Below are 26,223 nucleotides of genomic sequence, written 5' to 3'. Positions count from 1 at the left end.
CGCACACACTCTCCTACACTAAACGTATTCGTCCTTGTTATATACCTTAAACTGCTGCCTAAAAGCCTTAGGTCAGCAGTCGGCCCCGCTTGCCATTCCTCATACTCAGCGTTTTAACAACGTGTGCCCTACTTAAGGAATAATGTACGATGTCGATAGACGACAATCGTTACAATTCTTATTAATAAAAATAAAAAATTGGAAAACGAATTACCAGCACCGACATCGTCGAAAGAAATTACAGCACCATCTGCGCAATTGGCATCTATAATACCAGCACCGACATCGTCGAAAGAGTCGGTAATGATTAATAATGTGATTTATATAAATGAAGACGAGGATCGTGTAAAAAACAATATATCACCATTGACTTATGATATTTACAATCAATGCAAATACAAAAGTCATTCTCATATTGTATATTTCACCGCAAGTATAAATTTTATTATCGATATTTTAAATTACAAATTAAATCTCACTGAGAGTACGGAAATAACGTCTAATGCTTTAAATCTCACAAAGAACAAGAGCATAAAGTCTAATGCTATGATAGACAAGCTGTTTAGTGAGAAAAAATATGGTATTTTGATATTGTACTATCAGCTGTTGATTGTGAACGAAGAATTGTCCATTAGAAATCTGTCTTTAACTAAATCCACCGTGACGATCAAATCCAGCAAAGTCACGGATTATACAATACCGACTCTCGAAATCAATTACGGCGTTAAAGAATTGATAAAGTATAATGTATTTCCGGATGATTTTACGAAAAGAAATAAGATAACCGTTAAAAAGGGTGAAATAAAATCGAGTACGAATTTAAAATCACCGAAAAACGAAAAAAATGAAATAAAAGTCAATAATTTTCCTTACGACATATTAAAGTTTCACGATGCAAATTATAAAAATCAATCTTTCGAGCTCAACGAAGCGGCAATGCATATTTACAAAAAAATATTCGAAGTTTATTTAACATCGACTTTTGATTTTGATTGTTTTACCGCTTTATACAAAAAATACCATACTGAAATGAGTGATGCCGACAAAACACTACTCGCCAAGTCTTTCGGTGTAGACTTCTTTTATCTGATGTTTTGCGATCCCATACGTGGTATGTCGTATAATTTTAAAGTATCACCGATGCCGATGGTCATTCCTTTGGAATTTATATACTTTCATTTGAGCTTCAATTACTCTGCGTCGATGAACAATTTAAAATATTACAATTACGATGCCAATAACAAATACATGAACAATAAAATATTGATTTTGTTCATAATAAAGAGCGAAAACATACATTGGAATTCTCGAGACAGTATAAAGAGCAGCATCGATCGAATGTTTAAAAACGAATTACTCAGAATAAAAGACAATAATTTAGTGGAGGTGTATCGAGAGGATCTGGGATATTTGGGAAAATTGAATATATTGATAAATTCGTTATCCATATATTCGTTTTTGGATAAAAAAATATACGAAGATTTATATATGACTGTTATCGATTATTATTCTGAATAAAAGTATGTCTACAACAACTCTTTGTGTATTTTTCGCAACACAACATTACATATTCTTACCGAAAGCATTCGCAGACGGGAATAAAGCCGAAATACTGAATCATAATTTTAATAATATAGTAAACAAAAAAATTTGGTAGCGTTTACGTTATACAAGACGACACTGTAGTAGTGATAGATCGTCTAGTAGCGAACGAAAGTGCTTTGGTTATCGATAAATTATTAGATTTTTTCAAGTATTTGAAATACGGATACAAAAAAAACGACGGGTTGTATGATAAAATAATAGCATACGTTCCAAAATTGTCGGAACATCATGTGACTAATGCACATCTTACAAAACAAATGATAATAAACGATATAGATGTATATATAGTATAATTTTATTTTTAATTTATCATACATATTTATAAATTTCATTTTTTCCATTAATTACAAAGTGAGAATACGCAAAAGAAGGCATCGATCCCGTATTGAACACATCGTTAAAGTTGTGTTTTTTGAATAAATCACGCATCATTTCCCATTTTCCAGAATATTCCATATTGTCGACTCGGATCGGATATATCGTACACTCGTTCACCAACACACCCACGATGATTAGGCTTTTGACGCAGGAAAAATGTTCGATAATCGAGTGTTCACTGACTCTGGTCATGTATCCTTTGAACGCCACCTTATCATTGGTCGCCGCAAACCACACTTGCTTGGAACCGGGCGGAAGTCGAAACCAATACACGCCGTTGTACGCGTGTGTTTTGGACGAAACTTTTACAATCCGATCTATAGTGTATTTAAATATATTAGAGTTTAATCGTCGACAATCGTTGATTATGGAACACGATCTCTTGTAAGATGCCATAGCGTATAGACTTTCTACGATTCTCGGATGATGTCCGACGACGTACAGCGATATGAAATATTCCGGAGTGATGTCTTTGTTGCCGAGAAAACGTATGAATCCAATGAATTTATCAAAAGTGTATAAATCCTTTCCCATAACGCGTTCCACACTCTTCAATCCCCATTGTCTATCGATAGCAATGTCGAAAGGCAGTTTAACCTTATTGCCGCTACACTTCAATAGTATTTCCTCAAAAGTATCGAGTTCCTTTATACAATTAAAGTCGTGCGCAAAAAGATAGTATTGGTTATACGCCATATAACTAGCGAAATTGACCAAAAGTAGACTTATGCCCAAATCTTTCGTGAATATTTCCAAATTGTTATAATAATTTCTAGCCATACGATACAGATCATCTTTCAATACGTATCCTTCTATAACGGATGCGTGATTGTTGTGTGCTTTTATACAAGACAGACCGTTTTCTTCCTCCAAACTAACAACCTTCTCGAAGTCTATTTTATTTTCTCGATAAGAGAGTATGTTATATACAAAAACTTGTTCCGCCGGTAATAGGTTTAAAAATCGTATTTCTGCCATTATTGTATGTATGTGTATATGTGCTAAAATAAAACTAATCGTCGCTACGAACCTTCTTTGTATACTAAATTCGTATTCTCATTTCATGCTGTATTTATAAATCATAGTGTCGTCGGTGTTGTTGAACATTGTCTGTATGATCTGGTCGGCGCACACCGCGTCGTCCAGCGACGATAATCCCTCGCCGCACGTAACCAATTCTCGGATATCTGTGGTCTTCAAATCGAACGACGCCGATTTATGAGCGTAATTTATACGTTCTATTATTTTCGATTGAAACGAATTGGCGTCTAAATCTTCAAAATATTTATAAACACAAGATATATCCAAACACGGATCTCCTTTTAGTTTGGCAAACCAATAGTACACGTAATTCTGAGCAATAAGATAATTCGCCTCTTTTGAATTATACGAGTCGTTATTGATCACGCTTTCCGGGTCGCACGAGTTAATCGACAGAGCTCGATGCAGAATGCCGACTGATAGAAACAATATGTCGCGACACGTCAAAACTAGAATCAATTCTCGTTCTCGGTTCTCGTGATATTCCAATATTTCGCACAAATTATTACGCGTGGCGAAATTGTTGAGCACACCAAAGACTTCAAACTCGTTGTCGGTCGGTATGGTCAATCCGCGCGACGAATAATGATGCACCAACTGATGTATGTACTGCCAACGCAAGTTGGAATAACGATCGCGATCCCAACACACGCCAAAACTTTTAGCTTCGTCTTTATACTCGATGATATCTTTAGTCGTTATATATCGTTTTGAATTTATGGGATTGTGATTGTACGAACTTGTGTTGGTTATCAATAGAAATAGGGAGTTTATCTTGAAATATAAACGATTCGATTTTTTAATCAAAGTCGATTTACCCGTTCCACAAGTACCGTCGATACATATAACTCGAGTGTTTTTAAAATCGTATTTTTTAAACACACTATCCAGATATTCGTCTATAGATGAGTATACACTGGGTATAGACAGATCCAATAGATATTTTTCCTCACGCTGACCCTTGCTATAGTAATTCACAGTGTTGTTTCCATGTCGATGATCCACTCTTTGTTGTAAATTTATCCTCTTGTAGGAAATATTTTGCGCCAACACCAACCGTGCGTTTTGCAAATGATTCACTATAGTAAAAAAAATGAAAAATCAAATAACGACAATATTATAGTTTAAAATAGTATACATACTTTTAGGTGGGTATCTCGATCTTCTTTGGAAAAATATTAAATCGAGTGAACGGAACACGCACGCGCGAGAAAGATGATTTCATCAACTGCTGTTAGAAATAAGACAAACTATAATCACGCTAAACAATTTACAAACTACATAGACATGAGAAATGTTAAAATTTACGCTTTGGATTTGGGTACAACCAGTACTGCGGCGGATTCTCGCGAATTGAGCTTCAGAACGTAAAAGAGTTTTATTTATATCGTACCGATACCGGACGGTGTTTCGCCTCTACTGAACGAAGCCACAATGTCTTTTCATAAAAACATCAATAGATTATACGTGTATTCGCGCAACACGCTGCAATCCGACGAATTGGAATTTGTAAAAAGACAATACATCTGTAGTACAAACTATCAATATCCGCAGTTATTTACCGCGAATAACACAAGCCGGCAATCGATCGCCGACGCTTCGTTCGAAAAAATGACGAAACGAATGCTTTTCAAGAGTACTGTAAGATGGAAACGATCAAACGACTAAGCAAACCGTTTCCCATGATAAATTTTCCGCATTGCAACTTTTTTATACGCAACACGGATACCGATCCGAATTATGATTTTTATAATTTCATAGAAATACGCAAGTTTCGACAACGAAACGAACCGGCCTGTGTGATTTACAACTATTCGGAAGACACGACGTCGGCTTTCGTTCCTCCCGATGACTATACCATACCAAAAGTAAAAATCATGCCTAACGATTATTAACCAATCACTAAAAAACACGGTTACTTTTTCGATCCCGTGTGCGGTTTGATATTACATATTTTGAGTAATTATTATTTACTGCACAACTGCGAGAACGCGGCGCAATACGCCAAAGTGTTTGAAATCGAAAATCACGATGATGATGATTCGTCTTTTAACGACATTATGAACAGAATCGGTGAATCTATAAATCAGAGCAATTCGTCGGAAATCGTAGAAACCACGTATCCCGTAGACGTTTGCGTAAACACCGAAAACATATTGGATAATAAATACATGTTGAACTATGTTAAATATATATTTTCTAAAATGGGCTTTTACATCGTGTACGCTATTAATTCTAAAATATTAGTGGCGCGTGACAATTTCTGCACAATAGTGTACGGGGATTATATAGATGTTACGATTTAATTTTTTTTAAATACTAAAGATAGTGTTCTCTTTTAACAAGACTTGTGTAAAAAAAAATCACACATTATATAGAATTGTGGTTGGGTGTATGTATTTATTGTAAAAAAGAAAAACGAACAACCAAAAATCAATATGACCGAACCGATGGATTGTTGCGAGAGTCGAGGTGGTAACGAAGAAAATATGCAAAATTTATTTCAGGACTTGTTGCGAGATCATTATAAAGTCGAGAATAAACAACCCAGTGGAGAGCTGTTTGATATAAGTATAGAGGAATTGAATAATCGCGATGAAATTGTTTTTAATTTACCCATAATACTCGTCAACGTCGACCCAACGAGGGAAGACGAACAATTGAAAAATGTATTCGTTATAAAACGCAACAAACTCGAAGAACTTTATGATTTGAGTCAGATGATCGAAATGGACACCGATAATGTTAAAAATTTAAAAGCAATGTACAATTTTTTTAATCATATACAACAGTGCGAGGCGTCGGACGAAGAGAATCTTAAATTAGCTCTACACTGCATATCACAAATAATAGAAGTCTGTTCGGCGAAGCAGTTGCCCGGTAATTTTATAAACACATCGTCCGAAGTTATCGATTTCGACATGATCCGAACCTACAAATGCAACGAATTGGGAGTATTAGAAGCAAAAGCCTTAGAAAACCTAGATAGGCAATATTACTTTTACCGCACCTCGCACGAGATCCGGGCCTGTTAGCATAAACGAGCTGTCAAACGAAAGTGTCGCGAATCAATTCCCAGTACAACATCAATAAATTCTACCGACGTTGATGTTTAAACCGGCAGACAGGTGACTTACAACAAATATATAAATATATGTACCGTTTTCATGTTATGTATCTATGAACCCATATTGAAATACCTGTTTCCGCGTATATACGACAACATCATAGGCCTCGCTCTGGACTGTCTAATAAGAACCAGAGTCATAAGCATCAGGCCTATCCGTGCACCAGACAACTATTGTTGGAAATAAATATCAACTACAATAAAACAACGAGATCGTAAATTGTGTAAATAGAGAACCACGAGGATCGTTGTAAATACCTAATAGACATACTAAAAATAATAATACTTTAAAAACTATAAACAATTTCAATTATTACGAATATAAGAAATGATAATAAACATATTATAAAAGTAAGAATTATCATTTAATTATGATTTCATAACAACTTTGCCGAAAGCGATTTGGTACACATACGATATTGAAGAAATTTCAAGAATAAAAATAAAGACGTGATCGATCAGATGGAGCAAAATAAACGAGAAAACTTTTGATAATATTTTTATTACACGATATTACAAACAAATACATACATAATACAATTTTATAAATAAATGATGTATAAAATAATTATTATATTTGTTTTACAATTCTTCCAGAATCATCGGTCGTTTTGAATCTCAGCAGTTGATCCTTCATCATTTTCGAACGAAGCTGGCGTTTAAAAGTACGATCTTTCCTAGGCTGACGGATTCTCCGTCTGCAGGCGGTTCAAATTCCGAGACATTGGTATCGGCAGAGTATGCGATGCGCCATCTTGAAGTATCGCAATCGTAACTTTTATAGGTTTTAAATAACTTAATCAATTTTTGTATCAACCTTTTCAATTTGATCGAATTCGAAAATCTTTAAATCCGGATCGTGTTTGTACGTTATTATTTTATTATTATAAAGACAGCGATTTTCACACTGAGCGATTTTCAAAGAATTAAACGGTGTGGCCAAAACATTAAATTTAAATTCGTGTTGTTCGGTACGGATAATTTATATTCAATTCGACTCGCTGCGCATGTAAGCGACCAAACGTCGTTCGCAAAGACCAAAAGCGCAAACGGTATGCATTGGTTTATTATGATAGTATCTGGTCGTGTGCGCTTTTATATTTTCGTCTTGGTTATAATAAGCATTGTATCGGGGTATTTGGACGTATGCGTTATGCGAGTCCATACCGATCTCTATTTTCTGCGGCACCGACCACTTCGGGCCAAAATAAAGTTTGTAATCCTGTATGCGTTCCTCGTACGGTTTTTTCAAGACTTCGCGCAAACCTTTGTGCGACGTTGTTATAACGTCTATCAAAATACGCTGACCATGTCCTACCGCGACTTCGATGATGGCCGTTTCGAGATTTAATTTTATATCGTTCAGAGTCTCGTTGGTTATTTCCTTCTCCAACGCCGGTGTTGGCAATATAAATTTATCCTCTTCCCAGACGCTGTATATATACGAGTTTACATTTAAAAACAAATGTTTCATCTGAGTGACGTTGATCAGGGAATAATCATCCAAAATTACGCGTTCTTTAGATTCTTCAATTTTAAATGGTATGGTGCTGGTCACTATACTCATAAGCGAATGATTTAAATTCATAAAATTATTTCTAATGTAATATAAACCTTGGATATCGTTTTGTGATGCTTTGCTCATCGACACGGCTAAATTATTATAATTTTTAACGTATTCTATTAGTATGCTGCCGCTGTTTAATTTCGTTTGATTCTTCAACCGTCTGTTTGATGTGTTTTGTATAACTTGTTGTTGTTGCAGCTTCTTATCGTCCTTTCTTTTATCCACGTTATTTTCCTTTTTATTAGACAAGAGGACACCATTCGAATAACCATCGGTGTGCGTGAAGTGACGCGAGTATAAAAATTTCAAATGAGTACTCATCACCGTTTTTAAATAACTCGTGGAAAATAAAATCGGTACATTTTTCTGTTCCAGAGCTATGGCCAGATAATTCACCAATTGTAATCTTTCAAAATTACAAAATTCGTTATTCTTCACGACATCGTATTCTTCGTATTTTAAATCCTCGTCGGTGTTTTTTCTAAATTTATTATTACCATCCAGTTTTAATTTATCGATATCCTCGTAAAACCAGGTCGAATTTATTTCGTTTATAGGAATTTCGTTATACTTCATGTCTTTGTTCATTACCAGTTTTAAAAATGTTAAAAACTCAATGACACACGACGCGGCGTTTTTACGTTTTTTAATATGAATTTGATCGCTAGTTCCGTTCTTTTTGATAATTTGATCATTGGTGTTGTTTTAATATTGTCGATGCCGTTGTTCTGGTTGCTCTTTGATTTCCTCTGTTATAAAATACTCTTGATGCCGCGATTAAAATGTATAGAATCCTCGGAACCGGTGCCTATGATTATTGAATTTTCTGAAACAAACATACACATACACATTATATATATACAACATTAATAATTTTACAACATTATAAAATACAAACACGACACACACCTTCTGTTTTGTAATTCGCGTCTTCATCGCTAGTGTATTCTTTGTTAATTAAATTTTCGTCAATTTTCAAATCATCTTCGTCTTCTCCGTCGTCATCGCTATTGTCGGTATTATCTTTTTTCTTACACTCGTCGGGAAATTCATTGTTAAAATCATCCATATTTTCATATACATCATCCGTATCGTTTAGAATATTAATAACTTTAACCGGTGATGATGATGACGACGATGATCGCGGCGGTGTTGTTGGTGGTGTTAAAAACATACCAACAGTGGATTGCGGCGATGGCATTATTCGGCTATCGGCATCATCGACAGCAATATCGGTGTTCATGGTGTTTTTTCCTACTTCTTCTTCTTCAAGACGACGACGATCGTCAATTGTTGGATCTTTCTCGTCAACAATATTGTCGGTTTTAGTTGAAATTACCGTGATCATGGGTTCTTCCGAAGAAACCGATGCCGACACTGATGGTGTCGGCGATGATGATGATGATGGCTGCGATATTATCAGTGAATCGTTTTGTTCTATTTCCATATTTTCGATTTCCGTGGAGGTAATGTTTATGACGTCCGTTTTGTTCATGTTAATAGAAATATCGCCAACTATCGTTGTCGTTATTGTCGTCGCAACTGATTCTGCTGTCGATGCTGCTTCTGCTGCTGTTGATTTGGTGTTTGATTTTTTCGATTTAAAATACGAATGTATATTTTTAAAATTAGACAAGTTTTTGTATTGATGATTGACTCTAGTCATCTATAAGCTATAATCACCCGTCGACGCCTCGAGACAAACTGTCTTGTACGCTTCATCGATGCTAGCAAATAAATAAATTATATGTATGTACGTTTGTCGAATACTTACAATGATTTTATTTGTTAGACGTCTTTAGTGAAATCGAATTTAATAAAAATAGGATGTCTCAATGATTTGTTTACAGTAATTTTGTCGGCACCCAGAACCACGATCCAAATCTTCGATACTATCGTATTTCATACACAAGTCTTTAGCGACCGTCATGTATGCCATATAGAATAAAGCGACAATCGAATAATCTTTATTCCTCTTGTCGGATTCCAAATTGTTTGGTAAATGCATATAAATCTTGTGTAAAATTTGAAAATTTCTAATGTTCAAGTCGCACAACTTTAAATAATCTTCTTTAAGTTCGCCGGTTTTATACTCTTTGATTTTATTATCGTTGAGTTTGAATTCCATAATGTCATCGTTTGACTTTATATTGTTCAATTCCGATTCGTATGAATTGTTCAATGGTACCGGAGGTGGTAAAAAATTACCGTCGGTCGGTGTAGGTTGCGTTGGCAGCGGCGGCAGCAGCTGTTGCTGTTGCTGCTGCTGGTGGTGATTATAATGTGGAATTTGCGTCGAGTTTGGAGTGTACACCGGTGGAACATTATTGTACATTTGTTGTGGATGATATATAGAATTAGCGGATATCTGAGGTGGTTTCTGCTGATAATTCATATGTGGCGACGATTGTTGCTGCTGTTGGGTATAACCATAATTCATAGAAATCTACAATAGATAGAAAGAGTGAAAATTTAGATCAAGAAGAATTGAAAAAAAAAACTTGTATATAATTACCATGTTGGTGTTAATACCATCACCGCTACCATTGTTATTGGTAGGTGCAGTAGGTTGATTCGCGTTACTCATAGTGAATTGGCGCAATAAGATTTACAATTGTATGAAAAGCTTTCAGTAGAATGAGCACCGCACGCTGGAAGAGAATTTATTTTATACTCTAGCTTAAATAGTATATCGCACGAGAGAATCCCTCCTGTAAAAATAAAATATGAAGAACGATCAAGCGTCGTATTCTGAAAAAGACAACGATCGTTATGTCAGATCGGAAAAATTATTACAATCGATAGCTAAATCGGAGCTCGCTTACGATGGTCGCGTGGACATTGTGAATAGATTCAAAGCTAGCGCCGAACAATTTATAACTATAACGAATGTCGGTGACATTAATATAGATGATGATGTCAATTCCGATAAAATAACAGTAAACATCCCGTACTTGCGTTACATGATTTGTGTAAAACGATTTTTGAGAAAACTCGATCGATATTACAAGATAAACATCGAGACTTTTGTCTTTGTCGATGATACCATGTTCGAAGTTGGCGTTTGGGGCAATATTTTCTGGTCGGTGATGCACGCGTCGTCCATATTATCGCAAATAATGTATAAGAATACAAAAGACGCGACTATAATAAATGATTTTGTAAATTTTATTTACAATATCGATTTAATTTTACTGTGTTACACGTGTCGGGAATATTATAAAAAAATTAAAAACGAAAAGCATATATTGGACATCATTAAAGACATGTCTTTCGGTTCTCTGGTGGCCAACACCTATCGTTTTCATTTGTCCAACAGCGAAAACGTGGCGAAGCAATATCCACCAAAAACTATAATAGGTAAAGATAACATATATTCGTCTTGTAATTTCGATTTAATCGCTTTTGCGTACAAGTGGAATTGTTTACCGGTAAATTCTTTAACGACTATTTTGGGAGTCACTGTGATTTGTTCTAAACGTTCTATCCAATTTTTATTGTAAAACAATTCGTTTTTAGTGCCGATAACGTCGAATATGCAATTTTTATAATATTTTACTTGAAACATTTCGTCGCCTACTATTTTATATGCGATGCTGACGTGACTATCGAAATGCAACGGTCCCTCGAAACAATAGTACACTATATCGGGATCAAAACGCATTTGACTTTTAACGTTTTTGGAATCCAATAGACGGTTGTTGGCCAATTCATCTTCCCTAAACGATTTCAGATTGTCTAAAATCAATTTCATGGTTTCCGTAGGGTTTACTTTGAATTGTTCTTGTATTTCTTTACTTTTTTTCGCTTTGTTCCGGAGTTCTACGCCTAGTTTCAAGAATATAGCTATTAGTGCGTTGTACGGTTCGATGCTGGTGTACGCTAGTTTATTGACAGCGGATTGCGCCGTGACGAGATACAAATCATAATCCATACGCGCCAAGATGTATGTGACGTTTTTGTCACATAACAAATTCGCAATGTCCAATATAGAAAAACACATGGTTTTGCGAAAATCTATCGGTAAGTCTTTGTACGATTCGACGTCTACGGATTTCAATTCTTCACTTATGTTGTATATGGATTTTGAACTCAATTCAATGACGTCTTTTACCGATTGGTATTTATCGGCGTGTATGGATATAATTGTTTTTATTGTTATTTCTTTTTTATAGTCGTGTAAACAAAACAGCGCCGTAGCGAGTCTAGCTCCCAACGACGTGCATTTGTACATTTTTACGGGCACCACCGATTGACGTGTTTTGGCTCTATCGTACATAGAAGCTTCGGTTTTGCTCATTTTATTACGAATTACAAACGACTCGTTACTGCTGCAACTGCTGCTCCGACGCGTTTTGTTTTTCTTGCACGCCGATTGCGCGTCGTAATCATCGTCATCTTCGGACAATAGTTTACGTTTCAGATTTAAAACACGTTTTTCTTTGATTAGCTTTTGTGATATGCTGTTTAACAGCGAAACGAACACGATGAATTGTTTTCTCAATGAAATCTCCGAATCATCGGCTTCGCGTATCAACGTTTCTACGTTTTCGGGAACGTCGATGCAACCTTTATAGTTTTTCATGCGTTTGGACGCTCGTAACGTATTGTGATAATCGTTCACTAGTACGTTTTCGATATTATTACGACGTTTTGACGTCGTGACGACGGTCCATTCATTTTCGTTATTCGAAATCGACGAAGCTGTCATTTTTTTGAACGTGTGTCCGCGCGCTATAATTTATGATAAATTGAAATTTCTATATATACCTATATAGTAGCAGAAATTACGGTTTTCCCAAATGCACGCGATGTCGGTGCCGAATTTCGGGAATTTGTCAACTTCAAACTCGCTGACAGGTGATACTATATTAAAAACACCGAATGCGCATGAAACTATTTCGATTGTAAGTTTTTCGAATCCGGCTCAACGCCGTTTGGCGTCGGCGTCGCGATCGATGCGCGCTATAGAACAACAATTTATAAACGAAAATTTGATCATGCGGCAAAGTCATAGCGTGCGGGACGTACGCGAGAAATTAAAGCAACAGTATACTCCGAAAAACCAATGCGGATTTACGATGAAAATTTTGAAATGCGATTGTATACCGAACAATTTAGAATGTGTAAACCCACGTAAAGTCATATCGTTGGCGTGTCTGGACAATATTTTAGACGAGAGTCTGTGTGAAAACGTATCGTTTTTAGAAAAATATTTCAGTAAAACGCCGTTGATGTGCATAAACGCTAGTAGATTGATTTACACGACTCGCGCGTTCGTGTTTAGAAACCGTATAGATTGGGACAACGTTATCGAATCGCTAAACTTTTATTTAAAAGTGGATTCCGGTTATTTAGAAACCGATCGTCGGTCCGATCGGCAACCGAACCTAGAATTTTCAATGTTGTTACATTGTTTACGATCGAGTGGTTATATAGAATATATATTTGAATTGGCTCGTCATTTGAAATATCACGTTGAACTAGTATTGAGCGCCAATCTCAATTTGGTGTACGTGTACAAATACACTGAAGAACAAATCACGTACGGAATATTGACGGCGTTTTATCATGAAACCGAATGGTATGTGTATATATCACATAATAGTATAGTTCGCGATAAACCCAGTGCCATCGATTTATAAATATGTATTTTTTTATTTTGTAAAAAAATAGCGACATCCAGTCTTAACATATTCTACAAGGAGTATTTTTCAAATACAACCGCCGGTGATTATAGAATATTGATGCAGACGAGTTCAAGAGATTTACCGGCACCCAATTTTTTCATCGAACAACGTCAAACCGCCGTCGATGATCCTATGTATCCATCGGCACGTACTACGTTTTTTTTCAATTCGGATCAATGTTTGCACGTTTTTACGACTTCCACGATTCAACTGCGTAGCGGCGACGAATCGGAATCCGTAATAAATGTTTGCGATATTTGTGGTTTTAAAAAAATAAAAAATTAACGTATATTGTATATTTGTTTGTATTCTTTGTACGTGATACCGGGATCCAATTCCTTTAGCGATTGGTATGTCGGTACGATAGATTTTGACGTTAACCGAACCGTATCTATTGTATTCGAACACAATTGCTTCAAGAGTTCGTGAATGGGTATAAAAAATGGATTTAGCGTGTAAGTCAAATTTAAATTTTGTAAAGGTTCCGCGTCATTAGTGTATATGACGTCGGGTTCGAATAATTTTATTTTTTCTACGAATCTGTGTAACGGCGTGTATTGAGTTTTTAACGGAAATTTCCCACGATTGAAATCGCGCCAAATCTGTATCGGTTCGTTGTCGTTGTTCAGTTCGAACAACAAATAACCACCGCAGTATTTGTACAAAATACAACTTTTAATTTGATCGGATTTGATTTTTTTGTTTTTAGATAATTTTATGTACGATTGGTTGATTTCTATACATCTTTTATTCCGTTCGTTTGTACGCGGTACCGTTATCGTTTTGGTCATCATGGTGTGCGTTTGTGGTTTTTTTTCTGATTTCATCTTCTCGGCGTCGTTTCTGTACGTCTATTTCACGTTCTGCGTACACGTTCTTCGTCGCTATGATTTTTTCAAGAAACTCGTCTTGTTCCGATTTACCTTTTAATTTTATAAAGTTGTTGTACTGCGTCCGGATATTGTGTTTTATAATAGCTGCGCGTTCCTTGTCGATTTGATACGCTTCGTAATCGTACACGTTACGTTTGTACGGTACGTAATTTCCAATACGATTCACCGAAAACTTGTTGGTTTTGGGTACTATATTATCTTTGTACATTGACTGTGCGACGTCGTATTGTAACAGATCCCGATTCAGCAATTCGTTTATGGCGTCGGTTATTTTAAAAACATCGGTGCCGATGATGTACGGTATCCGTGTCGTAGTGATGTTTTCAGCGTAAAGCGACATATAATGTTTCGTTATGTAATCATTAGAGACATCCAAACACGTTTCGTAAAATTCGTCGCGCATCACGTGCACCGCACCGGCGTTTTGACCCACGCACTGTATATCGCGTTCTGTATTTAAAATAAATAAATTTTTCCTAGTGTTCCATAACGTCCAACCGAACGGTTCAACAACAATTAAACGATCGCAATGTTTTTGCGACGATTTGTCGTATATGATGAACTCGCACTGTTTGAATTCACTGTCGCGCACGGCAGAGTTTACAATAGCGTGATCTTCGGTTTTTTGTCTAATCCTTACCAGATACAGCAACACGAATACCGTAAACAATATTGCGATGAACATGATACGCGTAGCGTTTAACGGCGAAGATTTCGGCGTCATGACGGTATGCAAATTCGCGCATGTTTTAAAATACAAACTACATATATAACGTAGATACCGATCCTATAATCGGTCAGTGTTTATTGTGCGGCTGGTGAATACGCATGCACATGTACGTAATTTGAACGAAAAAAAATCACGCGTGCTTAAAATGAGTAATTTATTAATTGCGACGTGTTCGGTTACGAAAAAATTGGAAATTGATTTTTTAAAAAAACACCATTTCAGGACGTACGAACCCGAAAACGATTTGAATTGTGAACCGTTTGTTCTTTATTCTCAGTCCACAAATCGGTATTATGTTAAATACGACGAAAATTCGATTACGTGTCGTGATTTACAAACCGCGTTCCGCGATAATGGTCACGGATTGTCCGTGGCTTACGAACTATCGTTTGTGCGTCCGTTTGCTTTGGATTTGGATTGTATGTCGTGTCACGGAAATCATACTGATGTGCATTTGAGCGAGTACAAAGTGCACGAACTGTGCAAAGAAGTCGAATCGTATTTAAAGAAAATAGACAAACGAGCTATTGTGTCTCTGTGGAATTTGAATTGCGGTTATCATTTATATTCCGATATAATGGTGTCGATTTCGGTTCAAGAAAACATAATCAATTGTATCAATTCAAAATACGCCGATGATATTGAAATAATGATAGATATTCCAAAATTCATGCCGTTACCGTATTCCGCTAAAACTCCGGGAAAACTGTATAAACAAACCATGCAAAACGAAGCGGATCTCGACGCTTTGGTAGTGTTCGCGGGTAGCGTTCGGTACGCGTATTACGACAATTGCACGCTGTCGACGATTCGGGTGAACGATAATTGTATTGTTCTTAACACTATTGACGTTGGTAAAAAATATCTTACACTTCATTCAGAAATCACCAAACGTCAAAACAGTATATTAAATTTTAAAGACGTTCTATCGATAACGGTCGACAATGGTGTTTATAAAAACCAACACACCGGTTTATGCACGTATATAAATAACATTATACATTCGACGTGCGAGTTGGCAACGTCGATATCTCGGCGAGTGTTGCCGAACACAATATCAACAGAATCTGTCGAAACCGGCGTCGTTGTGAATTATGCCAGATTGAACGATGACCCGACGTTTATAAACACGGTGTTCGTGTTTCAAAATCAATTGGACGAACACCTGTTACAATTCAACACACTATTTTTCGCGGACCGCAATCCAGTAACCGTTTTAGATCCGGCGACTCGATTGATAGCGCCGGGCGTTTTCGACAAATACGTATATTATAGTGCGATACATTGCGGCGGATTGAATATTCAACATTACGTTGTGGCGTTACAAAAAACACTGAGAACTGTGAATAGCAAAGAATTTTATCATTTTATACGTGCGCTATACGCCGACGTCGTAGATCCGAGCGTTCGACATTTCGTAGCGACGTACGACATGATCATGGAACAGATGTACGTTCACGATCCATCGACAACGTTGGCGTACCTTCGATTGTTTGTAATCGAAAAAATCACAGTGGACATGAACACTACCGATATATTCGATTTGTTGGCTTGTAACCGATTGGGTGTAAATTCACCAGAAGCGTTTGTAGAAATGTATAGTTCTAAAATGTTAAAGGTACAAAAAATGTATATAGATAAATTCATGAACATTATGGTCGATATTTGTCGAGAATGTCATTTTTTAGAATATTTCAATCATCATTTGTACATACTCGAAGACAATATGTTTCATTACGAAACGCTGGAACGTGTGTCTTTTTTAACCAATTGGTTCAACAAAGACATAAAAGATGTAATAGTAAAAGATTTTTTAAAATCCAAAGCTTCCAAATTTAAAGTAACGAGGTTTTGTGAAAGCAACGAATTTATGATAGCCACGTCGGTCGGAATGTTCAACACAATTACCGGTCTGTATTCATCGAAAACGCCTTTGGTCAAATTTAATAAAGGTTTGTTTTCATCGGTATGGCCAATGGGACGTCCTCTGAAAGCGTACAACGAACAGAATTTAGATATTTTGCGAATACGGGAAACCGTGAACCGTGTAGTGCTCACGATACGAAATAATACGGACATGTTGTTTGTGGAATTGTTGTTGAAACCCGCGATGCTGAGCATCCGACATGTGTGGAATATCACGAACATCAAGGAATTTTTGGAAAAAATAGAACACCGTAAAACTCTGCCGAATGTAAACGATATAATTGAATATTTACCGTTCGACCGTCAATTTGTTGTTTACCTATTGGAATTGTTATCGTCAAACGGGTTGACGATTTTATGCAATTATCATAAACTCTGTCAAACCGTGTTTGTGCACAAAAAAAATGTGTTGCCCAAGGATTGGCTTCAGCATTTCGGTCAGGTCTTCAGATTGCCGTACAAACCGAACGACGAAAATGGCGATTTGTTTTCATGTAACGATCCCGCCGCTTCGTACTACGATCGGTTGTCAAGTTTCAATTGTAAATACGCTACGTTTGAAAACATTGACCAACGGACGGCAACAGTAGGGATAATTTTAGCGGCTTCGATATTGAAATGTCGATCGTTTGCGACGTTGTGCGAAGCTTTTGGTATTGTTAATATGCCCAAACCGTCTGATCATTATAAAAATCTAAACAATTTCAATATGAAAATAAAATCGGTGCCGAATATCAAAAGTTACGGACACATTTATAATAAAGTCATTGAAAGTTTAATGATCGACAAGACTGACGAATTTGAAAAAAAATTATACATAATGGGGTTGCAAATCTGCATGTCTACCAATTTCAAAGAGGCCGCCACACGTGAAGCGTTGAACATTTACAGTACACTCATGGTTCCCGTAAACGTCCGTAAAAAAGTTTTCGTTGTTTACGGAGAGCAGAGCACCGGTAAAAGTCACGTTCTTAACATTTGTACGGATATGATGCATCCGTCCGGGGACTCGTTGAACGATTTGGAAGAAGCGCAAACGCGTTCGGGCCTATCGTCTAAAAAATTATTTATACGTTGTAACGAATTGAAAACGCTGAATCCGTCGCTCATAAAAAGCATAACGGGCAACGATCCGTCGTCAATGAAACAATTTTATACACAAAAATACGAGCTGCCGTTGAGCGGGCAAGCCATCGTGTTTGCGGCGACAAACGTGCATGTCGAATTTAAAGAATTTAAATCGCAAGCGTCCATAGATCGTGCAGTGGTTGATAGATTTCATACGATACAATTGCGCGGTCATCAAATACACGAACAGTCTAAAAACTCGTACGCAGACAGTATGTTTGCCATGATAGCTTCGGATCAATATTTCATATCCACGACTACGTTGAGCTTGAAAGACGCTTCGAATACGATGCGGTGGTTGATTTACGAAAACTATATGATTACGCGTAACAAAGAAAATTATAAACCTTACATAGATGTGGATTTCGAAGATTCCGTAAACTATCGAAACATGGTTTACAGAAATAATAGCGCCGTTTACGATTTTTTAAGTCAATGCGGCATTTGCGAAGAATCGGGTTTTTATATAATGAGCAAGACTTTATTGCGAATAGTTTCACGAGATTTCGCTAACAAAGACACCAGTACCGGTGGTTCTTTGGTTCTAAAAGCCGGAGGTGCCGTGAATTCGGCGAGAGTTACCATGCACGAAAAAATTTTCTACAAAATATTCAAAGCACATTACAATATAGACATATCGACAAAACTAAATATAAAAATTCCCGATTTACAAGTAGAAGATTTTGTGTTGAATGTCAAGGAAAATTTGAAAACCGAGCAACACGAAGATTATGTGCTTTTGGAAAAAGAACTAACGCGTCGATTAGACTATTTGTATATGCGCGGCGTGGAAAGAAATAACGCACTAGTGTACTTTAAACGTATAAACGGTCCCATGCGAAGATTAATAAGACATGTCAACGGTACGGACGACGATAACGATTCAAAAAATTGGTGTTGCGACGACGACGACGACGAATACAACGACGATAGTGATACAGATACCGTTTTTGGTATCAAAGGCGTACGTTTCGTTAATCCCATGATCGACGATCATGGTGGCGTTGATCGTGGAGATTACAACGACGACGATGATGATGGCGGGGACGGTAACGGTTTTGTAAATGAAACGAGTTCTAGTGACGACGATGAAGCGAATCTCGAAAGCGACCATTCCGACGGGATTCGACGTCGGCGATCGCAGACGCCGGTGTTTCCGAAAAAACGAAAAAATGCAGATTGTTCAGTAAACAAAAAACGAAAAAGGAATAACGCAGACGAAGGTGGTGATGGCATTTATGCGGATACCGATTACGACGATAGTACGAGCACATCGAATCATAGCTTTATTAATGTAAATAAAATTTTAAAAGATACGATATGAAAAATAATAAAAATGTTCTGTATATATGTATATATATGTACAATATGTAGTTTTTTACTAAATAAATTGTTTAAATATGTTAAATATATGATTGTGTATTTCATCTTCTAAAGTAGTAAATTTCAAAAACGTAATTATCGGCAATTCTTTTTTTAAGATTGATCGAAAATCATGAATAGTAGATCGCAATGTGTGTAAATCGTCGATGGATCGCATCATTATATTGTATTTGGTAAAATGATGAATGTAACACTGCAATTCTTGTTTGAATACTTCGGGACTCTGGTCGATTGCGATATTTAATAATTCGTAAAACGTTAACGAATCGTCGGTACACATTTTTTTAATTAATTTTTATCGATTTGTTGTTTTATTTTTGACAACGCTCGGTATTCTTTTAATTTGTTTTTATCGATCTGTATGTTAGCATCACCGTCGGTGTATTTTAATTTTTGATTGTTTTCATTTATCGCAACACTATTATAACGTGTACCAATATTATAAACATCGGATTCACAATATCTAATTAAGTAAGACAACATTACAATCATCGCTATTATTAAACATAAATACAATATTACGGTGTTCAGACCAAACAGTACCGTCACCAATAGAATCGATATCAATACCAGTTTGAACGCGTTGAACATTTGGTACTTGGACATTTGTGTGCATTTTTTTAGTAACACGTCTATTACAGAACTCACACGTGAAAGTAATACGTGCGAATCGTCAGAATCCATTGTAGTACGAGTATACTATAATAAAACGTCGTACGGATTTATAAAAGCTCGGCATTCGGGGTATGTCAACAATTCCGGACCGAGATCCGCAGTCGTATCGTCGGAACTGTTGCTAATACTATGTATATCGAACAATATGGGTTTCGTTGTAAATTTTTCCGCAACCGGTGTTTCGTTAAACATGACGGTGGCTTTTCGTTTCACTTTCGATCCGTCGGTTTTTTTTTCAACCGACGACCGTTTACCCATACACTCTGAGGACTCTGTACCGCATCCCATTTCGGATACATTAAAGCTAATATTAGATAGAGTACGGTCAACGTAGACACCAGTGCTCCGATCACGTTTAAAATTAGATATAATTTCATCGTTGAGGCTGTTTAATAATAACACAAGATCCATTCATCGGTTTTAATAGTTTTTATTTTTCCGTAAACGTACAATATGCAATATATTTTGATTCGGTATTTCATAAATAGAATACGCGACAATCACTATTTTACGTTTATGCAAAAGTACCGGACCCGACAACAGTTGAGCGATCGCGTTGTCTATACGTGGTACTGAACCGGGTATGTGTGTCGACAGTTGTTCGTGATCCCAAGCAGTAGGCGCGTACGCAAACAGAGCCGGATCATTTTTATAAATATACTTTTCTATCTGAAACGTAAAATTTAATCAAACGCACGTAACAAAATTGTAAAAAAAAGTTCAATACTTTTGGATGAGTTTCACGCAGTTTCCAATGACGTTCTAGTGCGCTTTGCATCGTTGTCGTTCGATTTCAATAACGACGCCAGCCACGTACGGGTTTCCAACGGTACTCGTTGATCGTTGCGCGGAAACAACACTTTTAAAACTTCGCGTTCCCAAGCCGACGTCTGATATTTATACCGACGTTTCAGATCGGCGACTTGGCGTTGCGGTTTTGCCGCAACGCTGCCGTTTTTAGTATTCAATTCGTAGGTCGAGTGTCGCAGTAACAGGTGCTTGTTGCATAAAACAATTTCGCCCAATCCGTCGGTAACCACGTGCCGGTGTATCATGTCCAGAGCCGAATTATTGTTTTTTGGAAAATATTCGCCGTGTTCGGTCAATCGACAAAATATGGTCTTAAACAATCGTCTTACGAATTCTTTATCGTACCGTTTACTGCATTTGTCGAACGCACAAATCATGGGCATTTGCATGGGTCGCGTGGTCAACGGTTCCCAAAATTCGTTGTTGGCTTGCATTCCGTTTGTTATGCTCAAACACAACGGCGGACGATTATATTCGCGCAACGCGTATTCGGAGCATCCGGTTTTAATAGGTATTATATGATATTGTATACTGTTCACGTACGACATGTAACAGTCGGCACTCGTGTGTATGTGACACGGCCATCGGCTCACCGTCGATTCGTTTATAGGATCGGAATAAACGGCGATTTCTGACATTTGCGATTCGATTCTCCGTCGTGCCGATATCATGAGCCGCGATCACATCGAAAAACTGTATTGCGTGTTATTAGACGAAAATTCATCCAATGTGACCGATCTACCTTTATGGAATTATTTGCTACCGAAAGCCACGGTAAACGTCGTTTACATGCACGCGACAAAACCCATCGAACTGGTATACCGAGAACCGGTAAATATTTTTTTGTATATTTGTTACATATATGTAGTAATCGTGTTTCAAATATTTTGATACTCTAGACCACCGTGTGCGGTATACCCGACGCTACGGACGTTACGAAAAGCGTGGTGTCGGCAGAATCAATTCGAAACACAATCGCCGTATCTATTTGGCGTATACCGATAAAAGAATATCGTTTAATAAATTTTAAAAAACGATTGAACGACAATCGCGACATCAAGCGTATATTCGATTTGTTGTTAAAATATAAAGTATTATATTTTACGGACATTACCATAAACTACTTGAACAAATTTTATAATGTCAACCGCATATGGAACCGCTCGTTTAGGCGGTATGGTACAAGAATGCGACAAAATCGGCAAACCTTTGAAACTATCGATGATCGTGTTGCTGATCCTAAGCGCAATGTTAACGATATTATTAATCGCAATCACGTTGTATAATCGATACAAATTAATCGACGCCAACAAACCGGATCCCGAAAAACAAAAAGACATAGATTCAAAGAAAAAATACGTAGACATCGGGACGTACGTGTCTATCGGTCTTTCGATGTTGATGCTGGGCACTACGTTTTACGCACTGCCGAACGTAAACAAAGTGTTATCGTGCCCAGCGCAATAATTGTTTAAATACGTTTATTTTCTTCGCGTATACGTTAGTCTGACGTGCGCATAGAATCGAATCGAACGCACACACACGTGCATTATGGAAACAATAACGTACGAACGCGAAAGCACGCTTAAGATACCGATATCCGTGGATTTTTTTGACAAAATTTATAGATTTTCATCGATCCCGGATCCGATGTTATCCGTTTGTTCGTGCGTCGAAAACATACGATCGTTGATTTGTGGTTTTTGTAAATCAAAAATCGGCAATGCTGCTACTGACAACCACGACGACATATACGATATACGAAAAACGGTTATATTGATTTTTGACGATGGTACGCGTTTAGCTTCTAGGGTTTATCAATCGAAAAAAACTGAATCTAAAACGTATGTGGCCACGTTTATTGACGGTAAATTCTATCCAATATCACGCACCCGGTCTGTTGAAACGTTGGAAAAATTACCGGCATCTGTCAGATCGGCACCGTCGATAGTGAAATCGATTTATCGTATAATTTTTACGCGACGCGCAATTGTGCTGCCCGACGGTGTATCGATAAGGTTTTCGTTCAACAAAGAAGAAGATGCGGTGCACGGAGTGTATTACAACATGGCCTGTGAAACGGAATATCCCACGGGCACCACGTACGACGAAATGACTGAAAACGAAAATCGAATGTTTCGAGAATATCACGATTTTATAAAACTGGCGGAAATGCCCATGGACTCGCAAACGTTAAACGATTTGTTTGCTAGTGTCGTGCCCAAAGTACAAATGTGGTCGTGTTTTAATCCCGGTATACCGTACAAATGGGCGTATAAATGGAACGGCGTTAAAGCCAAATTCATGGTCAAAACCGATCGCATAATTTTGTGGCCCGACGCCAGCTCCGTCCGTACGCTACGGTACGACGGTGATTTGAGCCTAATCGATAAAATCATATTTCAAGTGGAACTGATGCCGAATTGCGTTGTACTCATACACGCCATATCGGTATCGTTTTTCAATAAAATCTACAGCATCGAACCGTATACGGGTATCGATGTTTTAAATTTTTTACACGACAAATTCAACGATGTATCAATAATTGACGAACAAAATGATTTGCGTATGCCGTTATTGGTGCAGAGGTTCTACGACGATCGGCCGTATCCCAAATCGTTTCCGTCCGACGTTTACGATGGATTCGTATTGGCTCAACAATCGCTGTACATTAAATGGAAGCAACCGACAATAGACGTGGAGTACTTGGGTCACAATACGTTCAAAGTGGGCGACTATAAAAATCCAATACTGTTCAAATTGGACGAACGCGAACGCGCCGACGAGGTTTGCGTAGAAAACAACATATACGAATTATCGTCGAAATTGTCTTTGTTACGTAGACGTATAGATAGGTTGTTGTGTAGCACTACCAAAGAATACGAACTTTTTGTAAAAAGTGTAAAATTGTTAAACGATAATACTAATAAACAATGAATTTTGATATACCGACAATGCGTTCTTATTTCGATGAAAGCGTGTTCCTAGACGGTTGGGCGTTTAAGAATTTAAACGACACTCGACCCGTATCCGTGTTTAACAGAGCCGACGATTTTATTTTAAAAAACCTGCACGGCGTATCGACCGTAGAAACTTGTCAGATCGGCGAAAACACGTGTTCATTAAATCCCGCCAACCCGTGTGCCCGTATAAATATTTACAGTTTAGACAACCGACATTCTAATAACAACGTAGTATACACACATTCACCGCTTAACGTTATACACGATAGCGCTACGGACGAAAAAACAATACGAACGGTAGACTTTGAATTATCACCTAACGTCGGAGACATTGTTTTCGATTCAAACGATGACCTAACCGCTTTGGAATCGGCCATCATGTTGAAATTATATTCTATGCGATTGTCCAATAACGGTGGTGTTTACGATAAACCGTCGCAACGATTGAACATAACGTCGACTCTGTATCATAAAATCGCCGTATGGTTTGAATTTGACGTGCGTCAGTGGTTCACGTTCAATCGAACCGATTTACTAATACGTACGTTCGACGGTCAATATCGTTACAACGGTAGAATCGTAAACGGCCCGATACCGATACCCGATGGATTTTACGAAAATCCTTTATAAAAAATCATTGTTCGAGCACTTCGTATTGATTGTTTACGAAATTAAATTTAAAAGTATATGTTTTTTCGTTTAAGTTTATAGTTTTCGCGAGATATTCTTCTCTCGCGTCTGTAGGCACAAAGACTTTAGGATTTTTTGCGTCGTATAATACAAAATAATTGGGACCTTGTTCTATAGTGATGTTTGTACCCGGAAACATTTTATTACTCGCGAGCAAGCGGTCCGGTTCTGACGATACGACGTAACTTGACATGTTTGTGTTTAGATCGTAATAGGTAATCACAAGGTTCTTGGATTTGTTGGGTATGGGTACGGATTCGCTGTTGCACGTGATATATTCTAAATCCACAGTCGATACGTTATCAATTTGTATGTATATGGTTATTGTATTTAACGTCGAATCGATTATTATCACTTCTATAGCTTGATACTTTTCGAACTGCTCTATAGCATATTCCTGATACAGTATTCCGTAATTTTTGTATCGCATCACGTACGATATAGCCGTTGTGGGCGTAAACGCTTGAGTTACGTTATCTTTAGCGAACACGTGCATTTGACTGTCGACGTGATTCACCTTTTTGTATATGATACCGGGTATCGGATAAGTCAACAATTTAGGAGTTTCTCCACGTTTGTGCACGCGTCGATACTGAACCCAATACTTGGACATGTTTGGGTACTTAGTGTCCATTTCGAAATAAGCCATGTTCACGTCTTGTCCGCGAGCACTAAATTGATAGTTTTCCGTGTTGTACCGTATAAATTTAGAAAAGGGCAATATCTCTATACCGTACGAAGCTTGCGTGTTGATCAACGCTTCGTTGGTGTTTGTCCGCCAATAGACGCCGACCAGACCTAGCTTTATAACGGGGTGCGTTATTTTTTTCATGACTAATTCGCAAACGTCCAACAGCGTGGTTTGGTTAGTCAATGACGTGTCCATATAAAAGTAATATACGTTGCGTTCGTTGATCAATTCTCGGAATTCCATGTACGTGAACACCGGGATGTTGTTATTCATTTTGAAAACCGATCCGTCCATGTGCAGACCTTCGCCAAACGGGATATTCGAAATTTTAGCGATCATCGCGTCTCTAGCTGTACGATAATCGTCGTTGGATACGGCCATACTTAACCAACCTTTCACGTGATTGGCCAAAAGCCAAGGACCCAATAACGCGGACGCGTACGGTTTGCGATTTTTGCCCAACGAGACGATCGGAGTTTTGATGATTTTCAATACAATATCGGCTACGTTTGTTTTATAAGACGCCGATTCCAATAACATGTAATGAGCTAAAAACGAGCACAGGTCACCGGAGAACAAATACCAATTGCTACCCCACGGTTCTGTGTTGTAATCTTTAACGTTGTTGAATTTCAATATCAATCGATTCACGAAATCATCTATTTTAGATTTCGCGTCGTTTTCGTCGTCGTACGGATACGGGTTCGGTTTTCGAGAACTCTCGACTAACGTGTGCACGTATCTTACAGCAGTGTGCATCATAACGCACATGTTTTGAAAATCTGATTCATCTGCGTCCCACTTGGGAAACACGCCGGTCGTGCTCTCCGATTCTTTTGTCGTCGACAGTACGTAATTTTTTAATTCTAAAGGTAACGCGTCTGTTTTAGTTATATACCTGCGGGCTCGGTTTATATTCAAATAAT

General features: G+C 37.5%; 5 protein-coding genes across 6 annotated transcripts; 1 reads left to right on the top strand and 4 right to left on the bottom strand.

Moving 5' to 3' along the window:
• Positions 1-1,878: 1,878 nt before the first annotated feature.
• LOC112595700 lies at positions 1,879-4,843 on the bottom strand. 2 transcript variants are annotated; one of them, XM_025340997.1, is made up of 2 exons: positions 4,167-4,843; positions 1,879-4,103 (listed from the first exon to the last, which is right to left on the bottom strand). In XM_025340997.1, coding segments are annotated over exons 1-2 (1,065 nt in total). In that variant the 5' UTR covers positions 4,168-4,843; the 3' UTR covers positions 1,879-3,039. The 2 variants fall into 2 exon arrangements, with proteins under 2 accessions (XP_025196782.1, XP_025196783.1); XM_025340998.1 differs by having other exon boundaries at positions 4,167-4,801.
• A 3,608-nt stretch (positions 4,844-8,451) lies between these two features.
• On the bottom strand, positions 8,452-9,406 carry LOC112595703 (conserved oligomeric Golgi complex subunit 8-like). Its single transcript, XM_025341002.1, has 2 exons — positions 8,628-9,406; positions 8,452-8,544 (listed from the first exon to the last, which is right to left on the bottom strand). The coding sequence occupies exons 1-2, from the start codon at positions 9,382-9,384 to the stop codon at positions 8,471-8,473; spliced, it is 831 nt and encodes a 276-aa protein (XP_025196787.1). The 5' UTR covers positions 9,385-9,406; the 3' UTR covers positions 8,452-8,470.
• A 111-nt stretch (positions 9,407-9,517) lies between these two features.
• On the bottom strand, positions 9,518-10,392 carry LOC112595704 (nuclear transcription factor Y subunit gamma-like). The gene is made up of 2 exons (XM_025341003.1): positions 10,234-10,392; positions 9,518-10,164 (listed from the first exon to the last, which is right to left on the bottom strand). Exons 1-2 carry the CDS (start codon positions 10,303-10,305, stop codon positions 9,532-9,534), a joined length of 705 nt encoding a protein of 234 aa, XP_025196788.1. The 5' UTR covers positions 10,306-10,392; the 3' UTR covers positions 9,518-9,531.
• Positions 10,393-12,587: 2,195 nt separating this feature from the next.
• On the top strand, positions 12,588-13,664 carry LOC112595701. Its single transcript, XM_025341000.1, has 2 exons — positions 12,588-13,302; positions 13,395-13,664. The coding sequence occupies exons 1-2, from the start codon at positions 12,677-12,679 to the stop codon at positions 13,408-13,410; spliced, it is 642 nt and encodes a 213-aa protein (XP_025196785.1). The 5' UTR covers positions 12,588-12,676; the 3' UTR covers positions 13,411-13,664.
• Positions 13,665-20,553: 6,889 nt separating this feature from the next.
• LOC112595702 lies at positions 20,554-21,493 on the bottom strand. Its single transcript, XM_025341001.1, has 2 exons — positions 20,871-21,493; positions 20,554-20,812 (listed from the first exon to the last, which is right to left on the bottom strand). Exon 1 carries the CDS (start codon positions 21,385-21,387, stop codon positions 20,884-20,886), a length of 504 nt encoding a protein of 167 aa, XP_025196786.1. The 5' UTR covers positions 21,388-21,493; the 3' UTR covers positions 20,554-20,812; positions 20,871-20,883.
• Positions 21,494-26,223: the final 4,730 nt, after the last annotated feature.

This window comes from Melanaphis sacchari, unplaced genomic scaffold, assembly GCF_002803265.2.
Source record: "Melanaphis sacchari strain LSU unplaced genomic scaffold, SCAv2.0 Contig298_pilon_pilon, whole genome shotgun sequence".
NCBI classification, from domain to species: domain Eukaryota; kingdom Metazoa; phylum Arthropoda; class Insecta; order Hemiptera; family Aphididae; genus Melanaphis; species Melanaphis sacchari.
Note: the sequence above shows the minus strand (reverse complement) of the source record. Positions and strands in the feature narration are given on the sequence as shown.